Below are 27,117 nucleotides of genomic sequence, written 5' to 3'. Positions count from 1 at the left end.
TTTGCAGTCCACGATCAAAGCATTAGTGTTCATTAGATTCATCCATTAGTTTAGTGGAGTAGAAGGAAGGCTGTTCTTCACAAATCCACATATTTCACACAGTGATTAGATGCAAACTGTTCACATATCAGTCAAGTTTTCTTCTATAAAGTAAACTGCTACATAAACTCTACAGTTGAATGTGGGATATGAGCACGCTGAGTATGTCAGTTCTTCCCATGCAACTTTAGTCTCGAAATACAGACGTAGCGTGGTGTGGCAGAGTCCCTGCATGGTGTTTACACTGCGCTTCCTGTGTGTCTGGGCCTCTTGGCCCCTTACGTCACCCTATTCAGTGCCAAAGGGACACAACAGGGTGATGGGGAAATGGGTTGGGGGTAAGCGATGAGGTAGTTCATTAGGCCCTTGCTCCGATCTAAATGAGATGCAGATCTATTATTTGCATTTCCCTGAGTTCCTCCTTTCTTTCCGTTCTTTTTTTCAGTTTTCCTTCCAGCTGTAGAGGCTCTGTGCTTACCTCTTGTTGGGCTTGTTTCCAAAAAGAGTCCATTAGTTTAGATTTTGCCCTGTTTATCCTTTATTATAAATGTTCTGATAGACTGGTAGAGAAGCTTGGACAGAATAGGGTCAAGAGGCCTCTTGCCTCTTAAATATTGGATGTCTTGCCTGATGTTTTTGCTCTGCCTTATGCACCTGTCACAGTAACAGCACTCTATATGTTGTTATTGCCCTTTTTTGAGGTCTTTAAAGTCAAAAATAAGTCAAAATTACATTTTACCACCATATATTTTGAGTTTTATGATTCAAAGAAGCTAATGCTGTTTTAAAGTTGTGCTGGAATATTTCCCTTGGAAGGGATTCAGCTGTTCTGCTCTGGTAAGACATTACTTTGATTTAAAGTATCTATGTGCGGGTGAGAAACACAGGAAATTTATGGATGACACTTTTAATTGAAAAGGAGGAACTTCAGAGCAAAACATGATATGAATGAGAATCTTTATTGGCTAAAACAGGGTTTGGGAACCCATGGCTCGCGAGCCATATCTGGCTCTTTTGATGGCCACATCTGGCTCGCAGACAAATCTTTAATTTTTTTCATTAGACCAGTCCTTTTAGGGCGCGATGCGATGCCAGGGGGGCGCACAGTAGTAGCGGTGCATGGAGAGAAAAAATCTGCGCCACTATCGGTGTAAATTGCCGTCCCTGCAGCTGCGCGCTCCCATCTTTGGGAAGGAGCGCGAAGCTGCAGGGACGTGATGTGTCAGCAGGAAAAGGGGAGGGGTAGTGGGCACAGGCAGCAAGGTGAATTGTGCACTGGTTGTCAAAACTTAGAACATGCTGCTAGTCACATACCACACACTGCAGCGTGAGTCTTGCTGTATTGACAATGTTTGGCTCCACGTCTGCATGTGAGCAGTCTTTCTCACATCTAAAGAACATTCTGACCAACCTACGATCACGTTTAACGGATGGAAGTCTCAATGCCTGCATGATGAAGCTTAAACTGACTGACCACTGTCAACCAGACAAGACCATCAGCACAACCATGCAGCACCAGAAGTCACATTAATGCTAAGAAATACTCATCATTTATTAGCGACAGCGTAACAATGTTATTAAAAAGAATCCTCAGACTTATTGTACTTAAAAATTGTTGGAATTGCATAAAATGCGCACATTCACTTGTATTTTTAGTTTTAAACATATTGTAGCACACCCCAACCCCCTGGCCGCGGAACGGTACCGGTTCGTGGGTCATTTGGTACCGGGCCGCACAAAAAGAATAAGTAACTTACATTATTTCCGTTTCATTTATTTCTGAATCTGAAAGATGTTTTATTTAGAAAAATTGGCCGATTCTCTGTTCCATCCGTCTATGTCACTCTTGACGCAGGCCAAGGCGCTATTCTCGTGATAGGTTACCGCTAAAATAAAAACCAAGAACTAGCAAAATTAATAAAAAACAAACGTTTTTGGAAAGTTTCTTTGCCAAGGGGAACAGGCCCAGCCAGGAGACAGAAGAGGAGCCTTCAACTTCCAAAAAAAGAAAGCTACATTTAATAGACAGTATCAGGAGTCCTACTTAAAATACAAATTTATCCCAATTGGAGATTCCCTCGAACCATTCAGCATTGTGTTGAGTCGGATTTTTCATGCACTTATTTTTGAAGGCATGTTTAAACGTCTTCATAGCGACCAGAGAGTGTTGCGCGCAGAGAGGACGTTGCTCATGTCATAATTCGTGTTTATTGTTATGTTTAGAAAATACCACAGTTTTCATGCAGGCCATATCATATTACTTTGTTGTATTGTAGTGTCAGTCACACGCACGTTTGGTCTGCTGTGGGAGTTCTACAGGCTGCAGCCAGGGGTTACTCGCGGAGCAGGCAGCACAGGGAATTATGGGAATCATTCCCCTTTGCCTGCTTTGGTCAAAAGGGTTGAGCACGGGTGTTTCTTTTTGCCTACGGGTCCTTTCATCTGGCAGTTATGCCGTTTCACCCTTAGTTATTTTTTCCTGTTGTGTTTACTTCATTTTAGCACCATGAGTGTGGGAAGAGGATGATCACACCTGTGCGATGTACAATTTTTTGCGTGTTAAAATCAAAGCGCAGAGTACGTCTAATCATTGAGTTGAGTTGCTGAACAAGTTGTACGGCGTTGGTTACGGCTTACAAGTCTCCGTGCCTCAGTGTGGGAAGGGGACGCTACAATATTGTATGGCTCTCATGAAATTACATTTAAAAAATGTGGTGTTCATGGCTCTCTCGGCCAAAAAAGTTCCCGACCCCTGGGCTAAAAGCTGCCTTTACCCATCTTTTGGGTGGTATTCTTGTGTTGAATAGCTCATAGTGCATTGCCGCATGGTGAACCAAGGACTTACCCTCTTGCCTCAGCTTAATTATAGGATGGCTATTGTCTGCACACACATTTTCTTCCCCTTTCATTCTGAAATAATTAAACTGCAAGGCTCTTGTGGTCTGCAGTTTTTGAGGTTGTTATCAAAGTCTATTAAATGGCACAGCCCCACAAAAAAATCTGGCTTTGTAGATATTTATAAATCAGCTCAAACCAAGTAATATGCTGTGAAATTGGATTTTTGCTTAAATAAATGTACTAAATCGCGTCCAGTTTGTCAGAGTTTCAACTTAGCCACTTTAGCCACAGCATCAGACAAACATCAAAGCAGTAAACAGATAAGAGGACTCCTCTTTAGGGCTGCACTGCCCATAGTGGGTGTTTTGTCCTTCTCGTCATGGTCTCAAATGATAAGTTGCACTGAGTCGTGGTAATTACCTGCTGTTCTTCAACCTGCCATTCCGCTCCCACACTGTGCTCATGCGAGCACATTCCCATCTACATCTGTAGGGGTTCCATAACCTTCTCGGCTCACTTTTCACCTTATTTTGCTATTTCTCTAGTGGCTGAGTGAGGTAAAATGTACGCCCCTTGAAGTCTCGAAGGCAGAACTGGCTGTGTGATTGCGTGATGTTCAAACACTGATAATGCACAACATACCACAGATTTCAGAAGCTGCTCTGTCTCAGTTTGCGGAGTCTGTCTGCCGTCACCACGGAAGGGAGCAAAACAAAACAATAAATCCAGAGCATGGCACCTTTAGATCAGTGTTTTTCAACCGGTGTGCCGTGGGAGATGGTCAGGTGTGCAGAGGAAAATTGCCCTCATTAACTGATCTAGAAACATTTACCATCTCCAGGAAATCAGCTCTTTGTTCATCCAAACAGGCCCTGATAAAACTCTTAATAGTTAGGAATATGAAAGATCATAAAAAACTTTTTTCTTTGTGTTTATTTGATTCTATTAAAGACTTTTTGATAAGAATGACGTTATCGCAATTTAGCCGTACCGTCAGCTGTTTTCGGAAAGTCCAGCCCCACCAATCATTCTTGGAGGCTTAATCACACGTCATCAGTCTGACCAAGCATAAGTGGTTAAAGTCTTCACTTCCTTGTTCTGATTCTGCTCATAAAGTTGCTCAGTTTCAACAAAAATAGCAGCTAAAGCTCGTCTTTAGTGGTGTAGCTTTCCACAGAATCCGGTATCAGACCGTGAAAAAAGTGAACAAAACAATGAAGCTCAGAGACCCTAGTCTGTCTGCGTTCAGTGGCTGGTTCACTACATCTCCCATGATGCATTGGGTTAAGGTGACAGCATCTCAGCGCACAATGAGATTTCCTTGTTAAACGTCTTGAAACCACAACAAACACGCATCAAACAGTTTCTAAATCTTCTAACTTAACTTTTATTACATCATTTAGAAAAATCATCTGCAACTTCCTGCTTTTTCTGCCACAATTATCACAAAAATGCACGTGAGATTGCTGAGGGGCTGATGATCATTACATTACAGACTATGAGTTTCTCCTTTTTTTACATTTTTGGATGCTGGTGTGCCGCGGGATTTTTGTTAAGGTTAAAGTGTGCCGTGGCTCAAAAAAGGTTGAAAAACACTGCTTTGTTGTGTTAGAAAGTGTTAGAAATAATTGTATTTCTCTACAGCCAGATTAAGGATTTTTGATCAATGTTCCGGGATAAAATCTCCTATATTTTGTAGTTGTATTGTACAAGCAGAAAATACAGTCTTAAGTAAGGGCAGAAATGACCTAAGCTTGACCGAAACCTCACACCTGAGAGAACATTTTTGAAGACTGTGTTAAAAGGTGGAGTTGCATGGACACTGTTCCTAAAATGTCAAAACGGCAATCACTATATTATTACCTACAGTCCTCAGTGAAAAGTCCCACTGTTGATGGACAGCATAATCTTTTCTTGAGTGTATTTCCCACAGAAATTTGTGACATTAGTTCGTGTCAATATACAAAAAAAGGCTTAGCTTAAATCAGTTGGTGTTGCACAACAAGCAGAACTTTGATGTAATTACAGTTAGATGACAGACTGAACTTTTTATCCAAATTTTGTACATTTGGACAAATATTAGGGAAAATACTTCTCTAAAGTGTTGCTTTAAAAGTTCACTTTTGAAACAATTTCACCCTTAATTAAAGGGATGCATAAATTACATTAAATAGGTTGCTTCGGAGTTTAGTTTTTTTGGGGGGCGGGGGGGGGGGGGGGGGGGGGGCAGAGTTAAATATTGAGAATGCCATTTTAACACCATTTTCTTTAAACTTCTTAAGGACCCACTCCAATTTTCTTTTGATCTATTTTCAATCCTGTCCTCCGTCCCCTCGCTGTTGCTGCTGAGAGCTCTCTGTTTACACACTCTCCTGCTAGCTTTTAGCCCCTTAAACCCCCAACCTAATATTGCTGGTGGAACAAGAATGCCGAGCAATATTGGAGCAAATCAGCCAAACAGTTTTTATCTAGGTGTCAGCTGGGATGAGGAAAACAAATGGATTTAGTCGTCTATAAGTGGATGCATCAGAATGGAGCAGAGTAAGGAGCATCTTTTTGTTTGCTCCCTATTCACAACAATTTAAAGAAATAACTACCTTAGAAATGCCATTTTTGCTTAATTTTCTTTATATATATTTCCTCCATTGTCAGAAAAATGCCACAAGAATATCTTAAAAATACAATTTTAATCAGAGTGGGTCTTTAAAGTAATTTATCAGTCTTACAGGAGAAATTCTTTTATGGCAACACCAAACAGCAATAGATGTAAAAGATATCCCCAGTCTTCTTTCAGGCAGTCATTCTCCAGTTTAAACATAATCTAACTTCCGTCTTGCAGAGCGCTGCATCAATCAGCCCTTGTTCCTGTAGCTTTGCAGTGTCATTCCTCTCCGTTTTGCTCCAGACCGTTTCAGGTTTCGTTGGTATTCACTGTCAGTACCACCCACATACCAGAGAGCATGCTACCTTTTCAATCTCTTCATTATTGAGCGAGTACAGGTTTAAGTCAATGTCTTGCCAGTCACTTTTCAGTGTCGACAGTTCCCAGGTGTATGCTGGCAGCGGGGGGAAAAAAACGGCAACTGAAAACACTTCTGTGGCAGCTCCACCTTTTCCTGTCACCGTTGGTACCTTACACATCCTCTTTGCCCTTAGGAGACTGCGAGGAATTGGTACAGAGAGACATACTTTTGAACGAGGAGTTTATGATTCACCACTTAAGAAGTCACGGTGGTGTCACATCTGTCTGTGTCATTTCTTTCTACAAGTATTTTTGAAAAGAATTTCTCATTTTTGGCTTGCCAGTGTTGCACAAAAAGGCTACATATTGCTTTTAATACTAACATTTATCTTAATCGCAGTGTTTATATGCATGCCAATTTATATCGTCATTACAATTTCCAACTATATTACTACATTTGAAATGTTTTCCTTCTTTTAAGACCTAACACTTTCCTCTAGAATGCTATTTTATTGATGGGCTCCTGCTCTCTGCCCTTCCTTCAAGTTTTACTAAAACACTTCCAGTGTTCATCTTCTTCTCTCAGTTTATCTCACTACCATCCCCCCCCCCCGCTTCCTCTCTTCTCGCTGTCATTGCAGAGTTTTGGCCGCCGTCCCGTTGCCATGCAGAGGCCATAACAATGGCCCCTCTCTGTCACAGCACATCCCTGCCGGGGGAATGCTTTTTTAATAGTGGCGAGCTTTGACAATGGAAACACGTCTTGTCTCCCCGCTGAAATCGGTCATAGCCTCTAAATGCTGTTCAGACTCTCTCCAACTCAGTCATCAGCCGCATCTTCCATTACCCAGACCGATAACCTCGCTTTTCCACGTGTCTTGCTGAGCTCAGACAATTTTTTCTATCAGGCACAATGCATAACAGAATATTACGAGCACCTGCACTTGCATGAGTGGAAGATGACCTCTTTTATTTGTCCAACCAACTGCTCACAGAATTCATTTTTTTATTATTGCCATTATAAAAGTTTAACATCAGTTGCACAGTATTGGCTCTGTTGCTCTTTTCTTTGCCAACTGTTGAGCAGCACAGAATTTGCACTGTAAATCTTTGGTGTACTGTCCCACTGTGACAGCCCCCCACCGCCTGTTATGTTTAGGCCAAGGTCTGAATAATTTAGAGCGTGTTGCCCCAGTGTTTACCTTCCGAGACTATGCAGAAAGAAAATGTGCCCGGACATGGTTCCACGGGGAGTGTAGGCATACAATGCTGAGTAGACAAGAGTCCCACCCCTCGGGGTCTTTGTTTTGCAAAAAAAAAAATAAAAAATAAAAAACCTTCGAGTAAGAGTTACAATTATCCCCATACACAAACGCTGGATTTTGAAGTCTCCAGACGACTGATACACCCAAACCATTTAAGGAACTTGGGTGGGCGAATTTCTTTCTCCTGCTGTTTTACTAAGCAGAACATTTCACCACAATGTCATTATCATAAAATAAAAAAGCAAGTGCTGTTTGTTTTGGTTGGGTTTCTTTTTAGGCCAGTGCCACACACTAAATACTTAAAAGTTGGAAGGTTAAAGACTAATAAAAGAGGTTTTGTGCACATGTGCAATACAGTATTATATCTCATTATGTGGATCGCTTTGAAGAACAATCCAGTGAATTCCTTCCTTCCAGGTGCTTAATTCCGTTATGTTTTTGAACAAGTTCTATAATATTAACCTGAAGTGTCTCTGACATCGACTGCACCCAAGCTGTGGTTGTTTACGTCACCCACACTTATCATCTGCATAGAATCGGTCATGAACGGAATGAAGAAAAACTAGTTGAGTTCTGTTACTTGTTTTTCTTTTTGTCATCTTAACTTAGTTTTCTTTTCTTTTTTTAAATGTTCTTTTTAAGCAGCCTGCTCAGTCCTGGAGAGTAAATCTTTAAGACCTGACCCAGAGGGGGAAAGCAGCCCCCTGAAGACAGCCGACGGCCAGAAAATGAACTCTCCAACAAAGAAGGAAACCGATCCAAGGCGGACGCCCCCCATGAAGTCTGACGTCATCTCTCGATCACCTGCCTCACCGGCGTCGCCGCTTCCTCAATCCAAAAGAGGTTAGTCAAAGTATTTTAACTGTCTGTTGTTCTTGGAGCGAGTTCAGATTTTTAACGTATGAACTTTTAATGGAAGCAGAATGTGGTGACTTGAGGCAACGCTCTTGAAAGTGTCCGATTCCCCCTGCCCTTCGCTCAAGTGAGGTCGCCTCTGTGGAGGCAGACGCAGAGTCAGAGTGACCGCATGCTTTCAGACTCGCAGCAAATCTAATTTAGTAGCTGCAGCTTTTTGAGAGATGGCGGAGCTCAAGATCATAGGTGAATACAAGTCAGGCTGACTAAAGCTAGTAAAGAAAATATCTACATATGTGTAAATAGCCTTTGATGCTATGTGCTTAGTACCTGTCAATCACTCCTTAACCCGAAAGCAGCTCCATATTTGTTGCTGGTATTGACAGCAAAATTCTTGCCAATGTACGTATAACAAATATGTTTGCCTTAAAAAAACAAGTAAAGACCTTTTAACAAACTGACAGAAATGAAGCCCTTTAGTACCTGAAATGTTTCTTTTTTTCGTATGTTTTTAGATCCAGATGTTCTAATGTGTACCTCTTTTTAGAAAAATACTGTAATAATAACTCAAATGATTCTATATAGTTTTTGTATGCCCACTAAGTGTAATGTGCTATGTTTTTAAGCACCTTTGTCCTGATTTATTCTCTTATTAGTGAGTTTACCGAAAACAGCACGGCTTACTATTCCATCAAGTATTCATTATTAAGTGGGTCGAGCTTTTATTTTGAAGAGGGGCTACTTTCTGAAAAATACGTTCTACAAAAACGTAATTCTAAAAACAAAATTCCTGATGAATTTGTGAATAATGAAGATTTTATGTATTTTGATCAAGTTAAAATAGACTTAGAACGCTTGTTTATTCTCATTACACAGTCATTTTCTCGTAGTCTGCTGAGCACTTCAAAGTTGCTAAATATTTCTACTGGGAGGGATTAAAAGTTGAAGCTGGGAATAATTAAAGTAGCAGAAGTTTTTTGTTTTTTCTCTTCAAAGAAGAAACAACTTTAAACGTTTAGAAGTTGTTTAAATTCCTGACATGGCTTGATGGTTCAGGGACTTTTGTAGCTCCTGGAGTTCTTTCTTTTATATATTTTGCGGGAATGTCCCTAGAAAGCACACATAGGAGATGTTTCAGAGAAAAGACCTGTGAAAGTGTCTATTAGACATTACAAATGAAATGAAGTCATACTTATCCAAGCTGCACAGATTATGAAGCCTTTCAGCATCACGCTGCGGCTTTTAAAAGAGATTAGCTGGCCTGCAGAACCTGTATTTACTGCACTTACCGTTAATGTGGGCAATAACACGGTTGTTTGTGAGTGGCGCTTGTTTTCGGAGGTCGTGCAGGAGTAGAAATTACCTATTTTTGTCTGCCAGACGGAGAATGCATCACCGATGCTTTAGGTCAGGTCTAATTCATGTTGCAAGTAGAGCATCTATTTTTGAAACACTGAATCAGCGGACTGAACTATTATGAACTTCCTTTAAATCGTAGAAGTAATTTGAAGGAAGGAAAGAAACTGAAGCGGAATTGACCATCTTTTAATAAAGACCTTTCTGACAACACTTGCAAACCTCTAAAAGCATTCCCTCTTGCAGAAAAGGTTGACATTCTAACTGTTGTCTTTCTGGTTACTGATCTGATCATGGCAAAAGCATTTACTGGCATCATTCCCGTCATTAATTTTCCCTTGTTTTCCTTTCAGACACCCCAAGGTCAGAAGAGAGGCAGAAGCTTGCAAAAGAACGACGAGAAGAGAAAGCCAAGTATCTCGGTAAGCTCAAGGAGTTAGTTAGTGGGATGACGGCTACTGTATGTTTGAAAAGAGCTCCCCCTAGTGCAGGGGTGGAAGCGATTCCAGATTCTTTTTATTTCCTCTCTATTGTGTTGAGTTTAAGTTGTAAATGGCATAGGAATGTTTCTGTTTATTAGGAAGATAAAACATTTATGAACAAACAACAAGTAGGCAAAAACCAAGCTACTGTGGTACAAGTAATGCTTTCTGCATGGATCAACAAACCCAACCTTCTTAAAATTTTCTTGGACTGTTTAATCACTGCTTTAGTGCATGTAAATGAATGGGGGCACAGTTTAAATGGATACAGTGGTCTCTCATTTATTCTGGGAGGTATGTTCTGAAAAATAACCCACAATATCTGCAAAGGAGTCAACTATATTTATTACAATTCTTACAGATATTTTTTATGTACTTTGTAAGGAAGATATGAACATTTTCACGCATTTTTCTCTTTTTTTATTTCTAAAAATACAAACCTGCATAGAGTAATAAGACTACCATTATAAACAAAAACCTAAGAGCTACTAGTGATTAAAGATTTATGTAGATTTGCCAAGTTGAACCCATTCTGTACAGGAGACACGGCTTGGAGGACATTGATTGACAATGGTCTACTGCCAATCAAGCTGTATAACACAAATGCACAGTTAAAAACCAAACAGGCATGCTGAATTGCATTAAAAAAATCTACGAAAGGTGAATCGCGAAATAACGAGGGACCTCTGTACCGTTCTAACTCACTTCTGATACAAGAAAACAATTAATGCCTGTTTTCCATGAAAAAACTACTGATTCGTGGAAATCACCCCCCACACCCCCCAACTAATATTGATGCAGTCTGAACCGCACAGCCTCTACTTTTGTTTTGTTCAGTTTCTGTTGCATCACAGAACTCACAGCGAGCACATGATCGCCCAGCTCCATGCTTGTTTGCACTTCTTTGCATGATTGACAGCTGCCTCTGTCTTTGTCCTACTTTGTTTTTCCTCTGCAGAAGAGCTCACCAAGTTGCAAGGTAAGCCACTCACCTGTGTTTATGTGGTGGTGGTTATTCATCACAGATCAGTAGCATGAACTAGAGCTGGGTCAACACCAAGAACTTCATGAAATTTTACAGTTTTCCTTTAAATCGTAGCAGGGATTGCACAACCTGTAATACATGCCACGTGTAAACTCATGTCAGGCTATTAATTAATCAGATTAGTTGTCTAGTAAAAAGCTGAACTTACTTAACAGAGTTTTGGTGATGATGCCCAGCCCTAAAGCTGTTCCATTCATTCTAATCCTCATGGTGTTTCCTGTCTTTCATGAAAAATTCCCTTTAGCTTCGTTAATTTTGTCCAATTTTCTGTTCTCTTTCTGTAACAGCAAACCAATCATGTAGCCACAGAGATGTCATGTAATCTTTTGCTTTAATGGTCATGCTGTCGATTTCAGTTGTTGATGGTTCCTCTGTCCTAAAGTTGAACTTTGTTCATCTTCCTGGTCTTACTTCAGAAACCACAGAGCTACGTGGTTTTGTTGTTTTTGAGATGCCGTGTTTGAACCACACACCACAAAACTCCTAATTACCACCTTCTGGAGAAATTAAAAAGCTCTTTGAGACACTTGCTGACAGACATAACTTTGATATAAAATGATAGGAAAATGGTTGCTAAAGGGAAATAAATGTTTTGTTTTCTCAGAGATGAGATGAGCAGACTTGGAATTATCTTGAAATTGTTAATAATAGACAGACAGGGTGTATAATTTTTGTTCTTTGTAGTATTTGCACTAATGCCTTTTGCATTGTTGCCTAATCCAAGCGAGTACCCCAATGCTGGGAGATGTGTTTGACACAGTTGACAGTGAGGATCAGAGTAATTGGGCGATCACCGGGGCATGCCAGATGGCACGGGTCTTATCTAATACACAGACTGGGATGAAAGAAGACCTCCAATCAAAGCCTGTGTTTACGCTATCCGCTTAAGAAGAGATCTGGGTCTTACTGGACAAACACTGGAATTTCCAGCAACAAAGATACTTCCAGACGTTTTTTCTTTTTATAAAGCAGTTTTTTTTAGCTGTGTCACAATCACAGAAACATTTTCAACTTATTGTCCTAGTTGTAAAAGAAAAGAAAAGAAATTAAAAGGGTAAAAAGGTTATTTATTAAACACCCACTCCGATGAAAATGGTGTTTTTAACACATTATTGTGGCCTTTTTTCTGATGATGGATGATGGATATATTAAGAAAATTAAGATTAAAATAGCATATCTGAGTTTTTTTTCTTCAAATCATTATGAATCAAGAGCAGACAAAAAAAATACCAGAAAAAGATTGTATTTGCTGCGTAGAAAATATTCTGGGCAAGCCACAAGGGCCCTGTTCCACTCCATTCTGATGACATCTCCCCTCATAGACGACTAGATCCATGGATCCGTGGAGATCCACGTCTTCGTTAGCAGGAGATCATGCAAATGGAGAGCTCTCAGCAACAGATAGGGGAAGGGAGGGGGTTGCTCTGTGCCACCGGTCCTGCCCACAACTCAGATTTAAATTTCTAATGAACTACTTCTGCTCGGAACAAACTATGTTAAACGATTCCGTTTTTTTTTTTTACATTTTGGCTTAAAAAATGGCTTAATCTGAATAAAAAGGCCACCAGGCACGCTTTTATAATAGATCAAACAAAGGTGGGAGTGGGTTGTTCATGAACTCCAGTCGGTGTGTGACATGTCAGCACACAGAGAGACAAGGAATGCATTTTAAATAATAATTATTCAACTATAAACTATAAAACCACAGTTCCTCTTCAATCTGCAAAGACGTGCTATAAGAACTTTTCATAATGTTGTGATCGTACCAACATATTATTTTTTTCCTCCAAATTACTACATTTTTTTGATTTGTATACAGTAAATCTCCTCTATAAAGCGAGTAAGAAGGTTTTACCTCATAATATTCAGAAACCATTCACACAAGGGGAAGGAGATTATTCTCCGAGGGCACACTGTGTTTTTAAACAACCAGCAGTTAGAACAATTAGAAAAAGTATGTATGTGTCAGTGTGCAGAATTCAACTGTGGCATCGCCTCAGGAAAAAATGCAACCAATGCCCAGATATTAAACAATTTACTTCCAAACTTAAAGAGAAACTGCTCCTAAAATAGAAAATGGATGGACAAAATGATTAAATATCCAATTATTACTGTGAAATGTTGATTGTGGAATAATATGGAGTTCAGTGTAATGGAGCCTTTTAATATTTTTATGTTTTTTTTAATTATTTTTTATTTTATTTCTTATTGGTTTGTATTGTTCTGGGTGTTTTGATTTACACATAACACAGAAAGTTACAACTTTTCCAAAACACATACACACACATCTAAATATGTATATGTTTCCACAAAGACTTGAGCCAATTTCCAGCTCATTACTTTTGTGAATCAGCAGCTGTCTTTTTGAAAAACCGCCTCCACATGCAGCTGCTGAGCGATTCAGGGTCAGATGCTCAGTGTGCAAATGCCACACACTTTTCCAAGCCTGAACTGTACGGGAAGAATGGAAACAGCTTGTGAAAATAAATTGGGATTTCAACTTTCCCAGGGTGAGGAGCGTGTAGCTGTGTGTATTTGCTCACCCCATTGCAGTATTTGTTGGCAGTTTACCTAGGCCATTCCTACTACTGTCCTAATGCATTTAAAAAGAGTTTTTACTGAATTTCTTGAAGTTTCATCCTTTTCAAAGCTGCACATGATTGCTGTAGCTCCTTTATGCTGCTGCCACTAAGTCATGGTCTGCTAAGCAGTTGGTTTTACGCTGCAAAAGACCATGAAAGGATGGTGTTAAAACTGGAGGTTTTGTTCCACATTTAGGTGAAAACCAAACTGTATGCCTCCCAATAAACTTCAACCCCAATAGATACCAGCATTACTGCACTCATCCATCACAGTAATCTGTGGCCTACAGCCAGCTGCCCTGGAGGCATCAGTTTGAACAGTCTCTGATTCTTCATGGTGGTTTTAGCTTTTAGTGAAAAGTGAGTTTTGCACACTGGCAACCGGAAAAAAATCTTCTGCCTCCTCATTGAAACCACAGAGAAATGAACTCAATATCAAAATGTGGCATTATTGAAACTAGATGCAACTGATTTCACACCAAAGTCTGACTTAGTGATATCTATGTAATTACTGAAAAAGTAATTACCGGTACATACATTTTTCAACACTAAATTTTCTTAGTGTTTTGTATTTGGGCTTAATGTCACACAAATCAAAACACCTGGAGGAGCAGCCCTGCCGGTTAAAGTCAGGTCAGACTCTATTAACCATGTTCTCTGTCTGATCTTAGCTGCCAAAAAGAATCAGTGGCTGGAGAAGGAGGAGAAGGCACGGCAGCTGAGGGAGCAGCAGCTCGAGGAACGTCGCAGGAAGCTGGAAGAGCAGCGGATCAAAGCGGAAAAACGACGAGTGGCTTTGGAAGAGAGACAGAAGCAGAAACTGGAGAAGAATAAAGTATGTTTGGATGGGGTCTGCATTTCCCCAGTCATGTATTTAACATGTGACGCGTCATCACCTTTTTAGCTGCAGGTGGAATGCTGCTAGTTATTCTAAACATGAAAGGTCAAAGCCCTCCTTCATTGGAATGGTGGAAGAACTGGGTCAGCTTGAGATGGGGGGGGTTGGATTTAGGGTTTTACTCGGGTGCCCGTAAGCCTGACGTGAAGCTCGACTTCAAGCTGTTCGACTGAAGCTCATCCACAGACATTAGAAATACTCAACCCTTCCTCTTTTCATGCATCCTTCCAAGGAGCGCTACGAGGCAGCCATCCACAGGTCAACCAAGAAGACGTGGGCAGAGATCCGCCAACAGAGGTGCTCATGGGCCGGCACACTCACCCAGACATCAAACCGGAAAGAAAGTAAGTGCTCAGGTTCTAAAGGAAAAACATTCCACTGCCTCCAGTTGCATTGTAGGTCTTTTGCTGGAGGAAAAAGCATTTTTTTCCAGTTTGATATCCTATCACATCATGAAGTTAGTCTCTAAAAGTACAATGTAGTGGTTTACTGTCAAACCAAAAATGCAAAGCTGACTTAAAGTTCTTCATTTCTTGACATAAAAGTACAATAAATAACGTTTTCAACCAAAAGATGAAATATCTCGCTGAGCTGAAAGAAGCACTGGTTTAAAATGTTTGCTTAAAAGTTGCATTTTTTATTGCATCTCTATTACCAGGAGCTTTCTAAAATCTGTCTGGTTAAATGTTGAATTCTGCTTATGATGCTGGCAAACACATAGTCAGGCAGTCTGCATGGCAGCTGCCCTGTATAATTGAATCAAATGGGTCTTTACAGGACCAGCTTAATGTTTCCTCCACTGTTTGCACACGCTTAAAAACCAGTTTAGTCACGAGCAGCCAGTATGGATCACATCAAGTGAGAATGTAGTGCTGTGGTCCAGCATTTTTATGTTTGTTTAAATGAATAAACGTCCACACAACCCATCAGACAATATGATTAACAGAAGCATAATGGTCGTATTTATGGTTTTGCAGATGCTGTTGCATCTCACTCTGAGTCAAGGCTCTAAAAATGAAGAGTCCTGAGCTCCATCTTCATCTGTTATCACCTCTGCCATATGTCGGGGGAATTATCAACACTCAGATCGATCTTTTTTTTTTTTTTTTTTAACTTGTCCTGTCCAACAGCTGGGCAGACAGCTGAGAGCTGAGGGCCTCTTGTGTTGGACATATTTTACTTTAACAAGAGGGGTTATTAATCTTCAGACAAACCAAAGGTATGTCTGGATAAACTCCTTTTGTAATTGAGGCCAAACTTTATTAATTTCAATCATGTCTGAAAATCTTTGGTGTTGGACCGGACGGAAAAGGAAAGAGGGGAAGAAGAGAGAGGGACGTTAGAAAGAGGGGGGGTAGGGGGTGATAATAGGAGTGGAAGGGGGATAAGACCATGAAGCAGCATAAAGCAACAAGTTTACTGGTTGTTAATCATTATGGTAAGGTTCAAATGTAGAAAAAAAAAAAAAAAAAAAAGGGGCTCAGATCGATCTTACCGTCAGCAGTCTGCTGAAAGTAAACAAGTTTAAACCCACTTCAGTGGAATTGTTGAGAAATCAGAATTTCTTTTTAGGGAATTCTCCGTGGCGTCCAGAGGAGCCTTTAGCTCATCTATTAACCTTTGCTTATTATATGTAGAATGCTTTAATGCTGTTCTACGCTTTTTTTGGATTCTTAATAATGTTTCATGATGAGCAATTATTTTGTTTGTGTAATAAAGGAGAGGAAATTGATTTTGCGCTCTTTGCAAAATCTGCTTTATACAACGGTTCTTCTACTGCAGTCTTGCTATTTTGGATCCTTTTTTTAAAGATTGTTAGCAGCACATCGTATTCTGCAGCCTGATTGGTTGTTGACCTTGTCAATCAATATCCTCCGTGCCAGTTCACCATGCATTCATCGCACCAAATTTACATAAATTGCTGATCACAAGCGAATGTTTATTTGTATTCTATAATACTGAACTTTATTTAAGTTTGCACTTTGAGAGTTTAAAAGATAAAAGTGTAAAAATCTTCATGGTTGCTTGAGAAAAGTGTATAAAGTGTGTATTGAGGGGGTTTACAGCCTTGAAATATCTGTGATCCTGGGTTATATTTTAGAACATAACCTCTGTGACAAGCGAGGGACTTCTGTATTTTCTGTTCCCAGCTTCTCCTAATATTCATTTCGAGACTTTTGAAGCGACTGGATGTCTAATATAAGCAGATCCAACGCTTGTGTATTTCAGAGAGGCACACAAGCGTTAGGTTTCCTAAAGACCCATTCAGCTGTTTAATATTTCATAATGCCGCAGAAGTTTCCCCTTCTTGCTCAGAGTCATGTGACCTATATGAACATCTGTGTGGCGCTTTCTTGGCTTCTTAGGCAGATGCTCACTTTCAACGGTCAACCTTCCCAAACACGTGGACTCTGTTATAAACAAGAGACTCTCCAAGTCCTCCGCCACACTCTGGAACTCCCCCACCAGAAGTAAGAAAACACCTGGAATGAACCCCCAGAATGCTCCTGTCTAAGTGTGTCCATCCTTCAGCCCCGCCCACCGCTCTGCGCCCGCTCACCGTCGTCCCTTCCTCAGTTCCGTCCACTCTTGTCTTATTTAAGTCCCTCCCACTGATTGGTTGTCGATCCATTTCCATCTCTCAAAATCAGCAGTTTTTATTTCTTTTTTTTTATGCTCCTCAGAGTTTGATTTTGGGTGTTACAATGTCTGCATGCGTGTACTGTATGTAGTGTGGGATTGCTCCAGGTACCTTTGGATTATTCTTTGCTTGGGTCATTGTGCCGTATTCATTCCATTCCTGGTGTTGTTTCTTCGTTATCCGTTTGTTCTTATTATCCACTATGGGAAGATGATCTGTTTTATTGACTTGATTATGCAAAAGACTGGAAATACTCCTGAGTGTTTTATGACAAGATTATCCTCTTCTTAAGGGTTAAAATTTAACTGGTTATGATGTTCCCTCAAAAAAAGAGTTATTTTGAGAAGTAAGTTAGAATTTAGGTGGAACACTAACTGTGTGCTGAATAAAAAAACGGTCTTGTAAGTACGGTATGTGCTCTTGTCTATATCAAAGTTAGCTTTCTCAATGTTGAGCGCTGTCCAGCATTCCAGTGGAAACATTTGCTGCCCATTTTCTCCTTGGTGAATATTTGTTCTCTGTTCTTAAGGTTTGTAAGGGTTTCACAAACTTCTCTCATTTTTTTTTCTTTTTTCTCCAATTTTTCTCAAACTGTGGCTTTCCGGATAGTGAACCCACTTCTGGTTTTTGGTGAATGCTTAGTTGCATATATGAAATGACTATATAAAGGAGAAACAACATTGTTTTCTTCAACGTGCAGATCGCAGCCTTGCTCTGAGCCCATGGGAGAGCAGTATTGTGGACCGGTTGATGACGCCAACGCTGTCTTTTCTGGCTCGTAGTCGCAGTGCTGCCAGTGTCCTAACCTCCGGAAGAGATGGACGTAAGTCATAAGTAAAAAAAAATATATATATATATTTGAAGCCTTTCTGATTGAAATGTATTCTACTGTAAAACACTTTTTCTGTGTTGGCTTTTTACTCTACAGACTCCATGTTATGCCCTCGATCAGCCTCAGCCAGCCCCCTCACAGTGTCACACCAGCCCCACCACCGCTGCTCTGACCGCTGGAGGGTGACTTCCAGCACGCCAGACATCGCCCTGCGCCAACACAGACGGAGCTCCACACCTGTATGTCCGACATATTTAACATCAATGCTGTAGAAATGGATTCAAACTTAATTCTCTACTAGAATTGATCAGAAACACGAACACCTTAAAAGAAATTCATGGCACAAGACGACCGCTCAGTTTCTACTGTTTTATCAGTTAAGTGCTGCCCCAAATGCTCTGGTTTTGACTTTGTTTTACCTCTGCTTCTTACAGATGGATAAAAACAAAAAAGAGAAAAAGGACAAAGAACGGGAGAATGAGAAGGAAAAAAATGCCATCACCAAAGAGAAGGTTTTAAACAAAAGACAGAGTTTGCCCAGTATGAGACACAGACCGGACCCAAGGTGAGACTTCACCCTCATTTTGCTCTTTACATATGTCACATCTTACTATGTCTTTTTTTACTTTTAGCGTATTTTTAAAACCAAAATATGAGTTGCTACATTACTAGCATCTCAATTATGACTTACTTCTGAGTTTTTTGAATATGCATAAAAAAAAATCATCAGTCCAAAAACGGATCCCTGCTGCACGGTTTAAAAAAGTTAAAAAAATATTCATCTTTTTATTTATTGGTAATACTCACTGCAGAGCACCAAAACACAGACACCTTTGTTCCAAGATGTTCATTTTCTTTGGAAGGTAAAAAGGAAACAAGCATAAGGAAGTGGGTCAAATAAAAGCTCTTCAGCAGATGTCGGATCAACGGATGTCCTCTAAAAACGTTGGAGACCCCTGCTTTAAAGCTTTTAAGTGCTTTTTGCTAAAGTTAGCTTTGTTTACCATCATTTTTATAATGATAGTAATAGTAATTACTTTGTTACTAAAGCTCTAGGATTCACTAAATGGCAGGCAGCAAAATAGGTTTTTGATTCTTGCTTCTTTTGCATCGGCAGACTTTCTGTCAACCATCTGAGAGCTAAAGACGATGATGAAGATGACTATATATTACAATAACTCTTCATGTCCTTTAGTCCCAGTCCTTTAGCAAGACGGCCTGCATCCCCAGCCACACCCAAGGGCCGAACCGCCTCCCCCAGCCCTGCTGCCTCATCCAAGCCTTCCTCCGCACGCCAGAGCCCATCAACTCCTAAGGCTCGCCCCAAAAGAGCCAGGACGCCTGCCAGGATAGACCACCGGACCTCGTCTCCGGCGCCCATCGACCGCTTAAAGGAACCTCGTAGGCCTTCCACTCCAGAGGAGAGAAAGAGTAAGGAGGAGTAGACGGAATCAGAAGAAATCAGCACGCACCTTCAGGATAAACATAGGGGCATTAATAGTTACCTTTTTAAATCAACTTGAACTCTTTGTAGCTTTAATAACACAAAAAACCTCATTAAAAGATCTTTAGAGTAATGCCCATCTTGTAAAAAATTTACTTGGTTGAACTTTAAAGTAGATGTTCAGAATTCATTAGTACAATGATTAATGGGTGCACTTTAGGGAACTTTATTTTAACTTTTAAACAGGTGAATTATTGCAGATTTCTCATTTTTTCTGTAACTTTAATCTTTTCCTTTTCCCGTACTGTCTCCAAAACAGTGTAATACCTGAAGGCATAATTAGCAATCTAATAAAAGCCCACTGTGAGGTCCACTCACAGCTCCATGCTCTGTGTCTGCTCAGCTTCAAGACTGAGAGGCTTGACTAATTAGTTTTAATGACTTAATTACTGAGATCTCAGGCTGATGTTATGGCTGCTTACAGCCGCCTCTGCAGTTTAATGACAAGTGACCATTGTTTTAATATCATTCTGATATGATTTTTTTTCTGCCTTGTCTTAGGTTCCCCTGTGGTTCCCACTCTTGTAGTGTCGCCTTCTGCCTCCACAGCTCAGGAGGCAACGAAGCCAGTTATGAACGAGAGCGGCCCTTCCCAGCCTGAGCCAGCCCACCCTCTCCCCGCTGTGCGAGCTGTGTCACCTGCTCCTTCTCCCACAGCCAAGCCCATGGCTGGCACCAACGATCCAGAGGAGGCGGGCCGGATCCTGGCAGAGAAGCGGCGCCAGGCCCGAGAGCAGAGGGAGAGGGAGGAGCAAGAGCGCCGCGAACAGGAGGAAAAGGAGAGGTCAGCTTTACGAAGGGCCACAAAACACAAGATCAGAGGCCTAAGCTTTTTTGTGTGTATTTAAAAACATAGACACACTATTTTCCCCCCTGCATGTTTTAACATAATATAATAAGTTAAAAGTCATCTTAATATAGTTAAGGTAACTATTCTATAGCCTAATTTTAAAATATGCCCTATGGATGCTTCCTATTTGCAAATAAATTCTATCATTTTTGATAAATGAAACATATTCATATTTGCTCCCATTGAATACACTTTATTTAAATATGGAGCATAAACAGCTAAAGCTACACTGGGGTAGAAAAAACAAAAATACACAATTTATAGAAAATATTCATTGATGTTCCATTCAAGTTATCAAGTTACATATTCACACCTTGAATACTTACATGATCTTTTTATCGTAACTCATGCGTTTTCTTAATTATCTGCTCATCCTTTTTAGAGTCCTGAAAGAGGAGCGCATTGCACGGGAGGCCAAGGAGAGGCAGCAAAGGGAAGAGGAGGCCCGGGCCATGGCTGAGGAGCAGCGAAAGAGGGATGAAGAGAAGCGACTGCAGGACGAAAAGGAGGCGCAGGAGAGAGCCAGAGCTGAACAGGAGGAGAACCTACGCCTCCAGAAACAAGTATGCAGGCAATCTTTGGACTAGGGGTTATGCTAAACCACCTCATGAGTGAAAATGAGTGTCAGCAAAGGTCTGAAGTTTCTAAATGCTAAAGGTTTGGAGCTTATACTGATTTATGCAGCACTTTGAAAGCTGCCCTGCTGAGGTTTTGCTGTGTTTTTTTTTTGGCCATGCTTTGAAATCTGTTATGATGAGTAACCATGACACCAGAGACGTAGTTTAGTCATAGCAGCAGCTTCACAGTAGTAGGTTTATGGGCTGTCATCTGGACTTGATTTTTAAATTTGAAGACGTTTCACCTCTTATCCAAGAGGCTTTGTCAATTTTGAATTAGCTGGTCGAAGAGCTGGTATATATGCGCTCATGGGGGAGGAGTCAGAGCTGAAACTGGATGGTATTGTCAACTTAGCCTACATGGTTTCGGGTCGTTAGGAGTCCTTTGTCCTCAGCTAGGGGTTGGGGAGCCAGTGACTCCCCCCAACCTTTAAACTATGATGGAATCAACCTGGATGAATGAGAGTCTTCATAGACACATAGCAGCAGCTGTTAAAGTGCCCCTTAATTTAAGACCTTTTGAACTTTTATCGTGTGATTCTCAGTTTAAAACCCAACCGCATGCTACACCATTGAATGGAATGGTGTGGAAAGGGATCCGTTGCATCCCTACGTTTGTATATGTTTACGCTGCCGGTTTTTAACACATGTTGGGCTACATTCCATAAGAATGTATTATTTATTGTTTTATTACATTACACAAGTCTTAGAATAAGCCAACTGAAAAGCTTTTCTTCATTGTCACTTGCTTATTTGGAAATTCTAAAAAGCTTGTTTTTATTCTTTAGTTTTTTGTTGTTGTTTTGTACTACACAAATCATATCTTGAACTGAATCAAAAAATCATGGACAAAGGGAATTGTGGCATCCTTAGCTTAAGGTAGAGAACAAAACTAAAACCCGCAGAGAATAACTTCTTTCTTTTACCATGTTGAGGAAAATGTGAACTCTAGTAGATAAAATAGATGAGCTTATGGTGCTGATTAGGAACCTACTTTTTATCCACCACATCCTGTTTGTTAACAGATTCTTATCATATTTTATTTTCCTACACAACATTTGTGGTGGTATTATTTAATAGGTTATCAAACCACTTCCTTTAACTGCTCAGACTGTGCTTTAATATGGAATGAAAATTAGGAAATTATAGTTGAATGGGAGGAAATTACCATCACATTTCAATCCTTAATTTGTTGTGTGTTCTGACCTCGCGCTTTTCATCGCCCCCGTGTGGTCTTTCAGAGAACTGCAGTTTGTTATCAAACAAAAATATTCCGTTGTTTTAAATTGAAATGTCTTTGTCCGGATGTGAGTCCTGAAAATAGTTTTTTTTCTTTACTTAAGACTACAATGAAAATGTTCCCTTTGAGGCTGCAAACAATAAAAGCTGGGAACAGCCACACCCAAGTTGCATAATAAGGCATTCCATCCTGGCCACAGTTTTTATTTTTTCCTGCCCAGTTTAAATGATTTTTTTTCCATCTTTGTGTTTTAGAAGGAAGAGGCCGAGGCCAAAGTTCGGGAGGAGGCGGAGAAGCAGCGCCAGGAGAGGGAGAAACACTTTCAGAAGGAGGAGCAGGAGAGACTGGAGAGAAAAAAGGTATGGAAAGACATCTGTTCTTCCAACAGCTCCTTTTGTTTACCGTCACACACAGTTTGGAAAGTGTTCCAAACTACACACATTTCTTAAACTGATGTTTTGAAAAAAAGAGGCTTCTAGATTTTTAGCAGTTTAGAATTCCTCTTTCACATTTCAGCCAACAGCTATTGGGGTCTTTGCAGCACGAAGTTTGAAAATCTGTCAGCCTTTTTGTTTTTGTATGTTCTTTGTTCAAATCTTCCTTTCTTAATGAGTCCATCATATTTGGCAACACGAGTTTCTTACCAAATCTTCCCAACAAACCTGCAAACACACTGTAAACAGTAATAAGATCATAAAGGCTGTTGTTGGATTGCAGAAAATAGAAATGTATGTCCATTATTTCGTATTTCATAGGGGAACTCCTGTTTGATCTCAAGAACAATGATAATGGGCCTTAAAAACCCAACTGTAATCTATTGTAAAAGCGATGTGATTTTGCTGTTTAAATCCCAAAACCAAAAACCTGTGCCAGGATGACACCGTTTTCCCCACCTCTTGTGGCCCGCCTAGCGTATTGTCTGTGTCACAAATAAGCTCTTTTTCCAACTGCATTTTTCCTTCTGCCCATGATTCACAACAATTTGTATAAAGAAATACTCTGAAATTAAATTTTCGGCTTAATTTTCTTTATATATGTCCTCCATCGTCAGAAAGAACATGTCAAAAACACCATTTTCATCGAGGTGGGATGAAGTTAAGATGTCAGTCTGTGCACAAATGTAGGTTTGGCTTCAAAAAGCTGGGAATCGGCTCTCATGAAGTCCATCCCACCAGTGAAGGAGGTGGAGCAGCACAGCGACTCTTCTGGACTGTGGTCTAAACCCCATAGACGTTTCCACAGTGGAGCATGACGGATCAAATCCTGTTATTTTCCACATTAAACACACCAGATGCTTTAATATTTTTAACATTCTCAGAACATAACCTTCTGGAGTTGAATTCCTAAAGATGATTATTGTTTATGGTTAAGCAAAGTTTCAATATCTGGAATCTTTAATTAACCCAAGATCTTTTTGTATGAAGGTATGGAGGATAATAACTTTCAGACGTGTCTTTGAATTTTGCTGAATCTTTTGTCATTAAACATGACAAAAGCAATAACTGATTAGGTAAATGTGGTAGGAACTGTTGGGTTTAGGAAACATATGGGTTGCAGAGCACGTGTACAAAACACGTCTCTGCCTCTCCGTGAAAGCCTTTTGCCTAAGAGCGCCATGCTGGCTGAGCCGTAGGAAATGCCCGACAAGAACATGGTGTCCTCAACCACAAAGACCACCAAAGACTCGGCTTATTCTTATTACCAAAACCTTCTGACCCACTTTTTCATGATACTAGCAGTAAACTAAACAGGTGGTTTAAAGTGTTTGGAGGGGCACTGCAGCAAACTATCGAGCAAACAAAAAAATAATCAGAGTTGAATCAGGTTTTTGCTGCCAAAGTGGATGCCAAAGGCGTGAGTGTGGGACCTGTTTATGAAACGATCTGGGATCTTAAAAATGCCTCTCTTTTATGAGTGGCAGCTGCAGCTTTGACCGGAGCCATGTCATCAAGTGAATGCCTTGTATCAAACTTCAGTTCCAATGAATAAGCAGAGTTTTATATACACTATTGGTTTCTCCTCTAACTTTACTAACCGATGAAAGTTCCACTTTAGTTAGTCATCACTTATGGAAAAAAAGTGTTTGATATCAGAAATAATTGTTTTTTTGCTATGGAAAAATGTGAAAACATGGAATCAACTTTTGCAATGAATAATATTCAACAATATTTCAATGTTTAAAGAATCAATCCAATTTTTTGGCTGCAGTATCACTGGAAAAGAAAAAGTTGTAGAAATGAGAAACTGAAAGTAGTTTGTTAAAATGTGCTTATGTCTCTCTCCTCAGCGTCTGGAGGAGATCATGAAAAGAACACGCAAGACTGACGGAGGAGACAAGGTTCTTGTGCTTTTCCCTGTTTACCAAAGCATTAAGTTCAAACTCCACTTTTTATTGATGATGCTTGAAATTCTGTTACAGAAAGAGACCAAGTCCTCCCCGACTGCACAAGTCATCGAGAAACAGGAAGAGAACGGCAAAGGTAAACAGAATGTCAGAATGGAGCAGTTTGCATCATAAAACAACCTTTTCCCCAAACTTATCTTAGTTTAAGTTCAATTCAATTGTGGTTTTCATCTCTTTACCAACCCAAAAAAACAAAAACACACATTTGTTTCAATGCTACACACACACCAGACATGTGATGTGCGGTAAAGAACGCGCTGAATGCGGGTTCTTGAACGTGCCTTTAGCATACATTGTGGCTACCCGATACTAGCGCAGTTTGAAGAGGCATGATGGGAAATGTCAAACCGGTGCAAATCTTTCCCCAGGCTTTGTCTTTCACAGCTTAATAATTTCTCCTCCATGATCAATTTTAAAACTGTTGACACTTCCGTGAATTAAAAAGGACGCTACCCGTGAGTCATTACCAAATCCGAGTCCCTGATTGGTTCAAGTGGTTCAACTTTAAATGCGCGTTCAGTGGCAGCAAATAGACCTTTCACTGGAAGTAGTCGCTTGAACGTGCGTTGCCGAGGGTGGTGTGAACGTAGCATCAGACATGTCAATGCTAATGATACATAGGTCAAGCAGGTCAAATCTGTTAATGTTGGCAGATTGTTTGTCTGAACACACATATTTCTGGACTTTTACATTTACTTTACCATCATTCTCAGTTATCATTCAGGTCAGGTGTACAGAAAAACAACAAACGCTTTTAAGTAAGTGTGTGTCTCTCCCTCATATCCTGTGCAGCTGCTGCTGACGTTGTTGTTGTCTGTACAGCAGGAACCGTGTGTGTTTACTTACAGTTCAATCCCGGGGATTGAAGAACCGGGACACAAATGGCAGAATAATAGCGACAAGCTGCAGTGGTTTATTGTGGATTATTGCTGTCAGTAAAGGACATCGCTGCATTTTCTTCATGAATCTGCCTTAATTTGCTCTGTTATGCAGCCTGCAGGAGCTTCCACGTTGACATGAAACAGTTTCTCCAGACCAGCTTGAATTTCTCATCAATTACTCATCACAGTTTGGATGACTGTGGATGTGGGATGGAAGCCTAGCCTGACTTTATTTCAGTTGAGGGTGTGGAGGTGGGCCTCAACCACAGCAGAGGCAGAGGAAGGATGGTCATCAGAGACCTTTACTACTTTCCTTCCATTCTTAGTCTTGGAAAAAAGCAGAAAAACATTCAAACTGTGAAACTTTGAACTAAACATCTCACCTTCTGAGCTCATTTGATTTTTATTTAATTCAACATTTCTCTCAAACTTTGAAGTCTTTATGAATTTGAAAGTTTTAATATCTTTTTGAAATATTAATGGATGTTTTGTTGACATTTTTTCTGCTCCAGCTTCTGCTGACTATCAGCCAAAACAGGAAGTCAACGTGTCCAATAACAAGACGGAGAATGGACAAACCACCCTCACAGAGAGGTACAAGTACAATTCTTGTTTACATTTTTTTCCATAAAAGACCTCCACAAACAGCGGAAAGTTCAAAATATCAATCGGAAATCTTGAACAGAAAAACAGAAGAATTTAACACAAGAGGAGTTGTGGAAACATTCTTGTTTGGATGGTGTTAAACCTCTAAAAGTTGGACGATGACAAAATGACTCATACATCGTTCCAGTCTTCTTCGTAACTCACTACTTTCTTCTTTGCATCTCCCTTTTAACTAGTCTCTTGGTGGTTAATGGGATCCAGCCGGTGACGCACGAAAACGGCCTGTCCGCTAAAGAAGGCGCTGCACTTTTTGGAGACATCATCCAAGTTACAAATCACGGACACACTACGAATGGAACCGGAGAAAAGTCCGACACCAGCATGACCACGGAGCAGATCATTGCTTTTGAAAGTGAGGAGTCGTTCCTCATGAAGGCAGCTCCTATGAAGCCTCAGCATGTTGCAGGTACAGAGGTTCACGGCACTTTAAAGCACACAAAAGAGACCTTCAAGTTAATCTAGAAAGCACGACCGTTGAGATGTTTGAAGCATTCCCAGATTAGTGCAAAGGCTCAGTCACTTTGTCTGCTAGTCAGTTTTCTAGAAGAGTTGGAAAAATGAAGAGCAAATTCTCAGTGAAAGTGAGAAGCTCCCCGAGGAAAGAAAGACGTGGCACGGGGAGTTCAGTATCACCAAAAAGGTCTGAGACGGGATATGGATGAAATCATGAGTGGAAGCAGAGTATTTTTAAACTGTTGACAGCTTTTCTTCACCAGCTCCACTGACTTGGTCCTTAGACTTAGTGAGGAATTCCAGAAGCAGATAGTGGAGGCCGTTCACCAGCGCTTCACTGCCAGCGGTTAGAAACAAGACTCCCATGTGATTAAGGCCTGTGTGCAGCACTGCATTCAGTAATGTCTATCCCTTCTTTTGCTTTATGCTTGTTGCTCCTTAGACTACTAAAGAATAACAAAATCAACAGAAAACAAGTCCACTTTTTCTAATAGTTTCACTGAAAGCTCTAGACATGCCTGTATTTTAATTTTACCGTTTCACTACCAGTTTTATTTTAACCCTCTATAAAACCTCGACTTCTCATCTTTACTCATAACTCTGGATATGTAAGATGACTCTTGGCTGGCACTATTTAAACTGCGAGTTATGGTTTGGAATGTTAATATGCCGGGCTGATTAAATGACCTCCTGTGGAAACACAGAGG

The 27,117-nt window shown here is 40.4% G+C and overlaps 1 protein-coding gene across 7 annotated transcripts in view; it reads left to right on the top strand.

Moving 5' to 3' along the window:
• The window catches only part of map7d1a (MAP7 domain containing 1a), a 39,632-nt gene that overhangs the window by 9,993 nt on the left and 2,522 nt on the right, over nt 1–27,117 (top strand). Inside the window, exons 2-18 of one of the 7 annotated variants that reach the window (XM_011485651.4) lie at nt 7,750–7,947; nt 9,669–9,737; nt 10,756–10,776; nt 14,096–14,259; nt 14,555–14,666; nt 16,689–16,793; nt 17,664–17,786; nt 17,892–18,034; nt 18,230–18,360; nt 18,991–19,226; nt 19,801–20,083; nt 20,532–20,712; nt 22,261–22,365; nt 24,294–24,344; nt 24,426–24,486; nt 25,804–25,885; nt 26,134–26,363. In XM_011485651.4, coding sequence (XP_011483953.1) covers nt 7,750–7,947; nt 9,669–9,737; nt 10,756–10,776; nt 14,096–14,259; nt 14,555–14,666; nt 16,689–16,793; nt 17,664–17,786; nt 17,892–18,034; nt 18,230–18,360; nt 18,991–19,226; nt 19,801–20,083; nt 20,532–20,712; nt 22,261–22,365; nt 24,294–24,344; nt 24,426–24,486; nt 25,804–25,885; nt 26,134–26,363 — 2,295 coding nt within the window. Of the gene's footprint in view, nt 1–7,746; nt 7,948–9,668; nt 9,738–10,755; nt 10,777–14,095; nt 14,260–14,554; nt 14,667–16,688; nt 16,794–17,663; nt 17,787–17,891; nt 18,035–18,229; nt 18,361–18,990; nt 19,227–19,800; nt 20,084–20,531; nt 20,713–22,260; nt 22,366–24,293; nt 24,345–24,425; nt 24,487–25,803; nt 25,886–26,133; nt 26,364–27,117 lie in introns of all 7 variants that reach the window. The other 6 variants (XM_011485650.4, XM_011485653.4, XM_011485652.4 and 3 more) reach the window with 6 other exon arrangements.

The sequence above is a fragment of the Oryzias latipes genome, chromosome 16, assembly GCF_053564925.1.
Source record: "Oryzias latipes strain Hd-rR chromosome 16, Olatipes_Hd-rR_3.1".
Lineage (NCBI taxonomy): Eukaryota > Metazoa > Chordata > Actinopteri > Beloniformes > Adrianichthyidae > Oryzias > Oryzias latipes.
The sequence above is the reverse complement of the archived record's forward strand: the minus strand, read 5'-3'. Positions and strand labels throughout refer to the sequence as shown.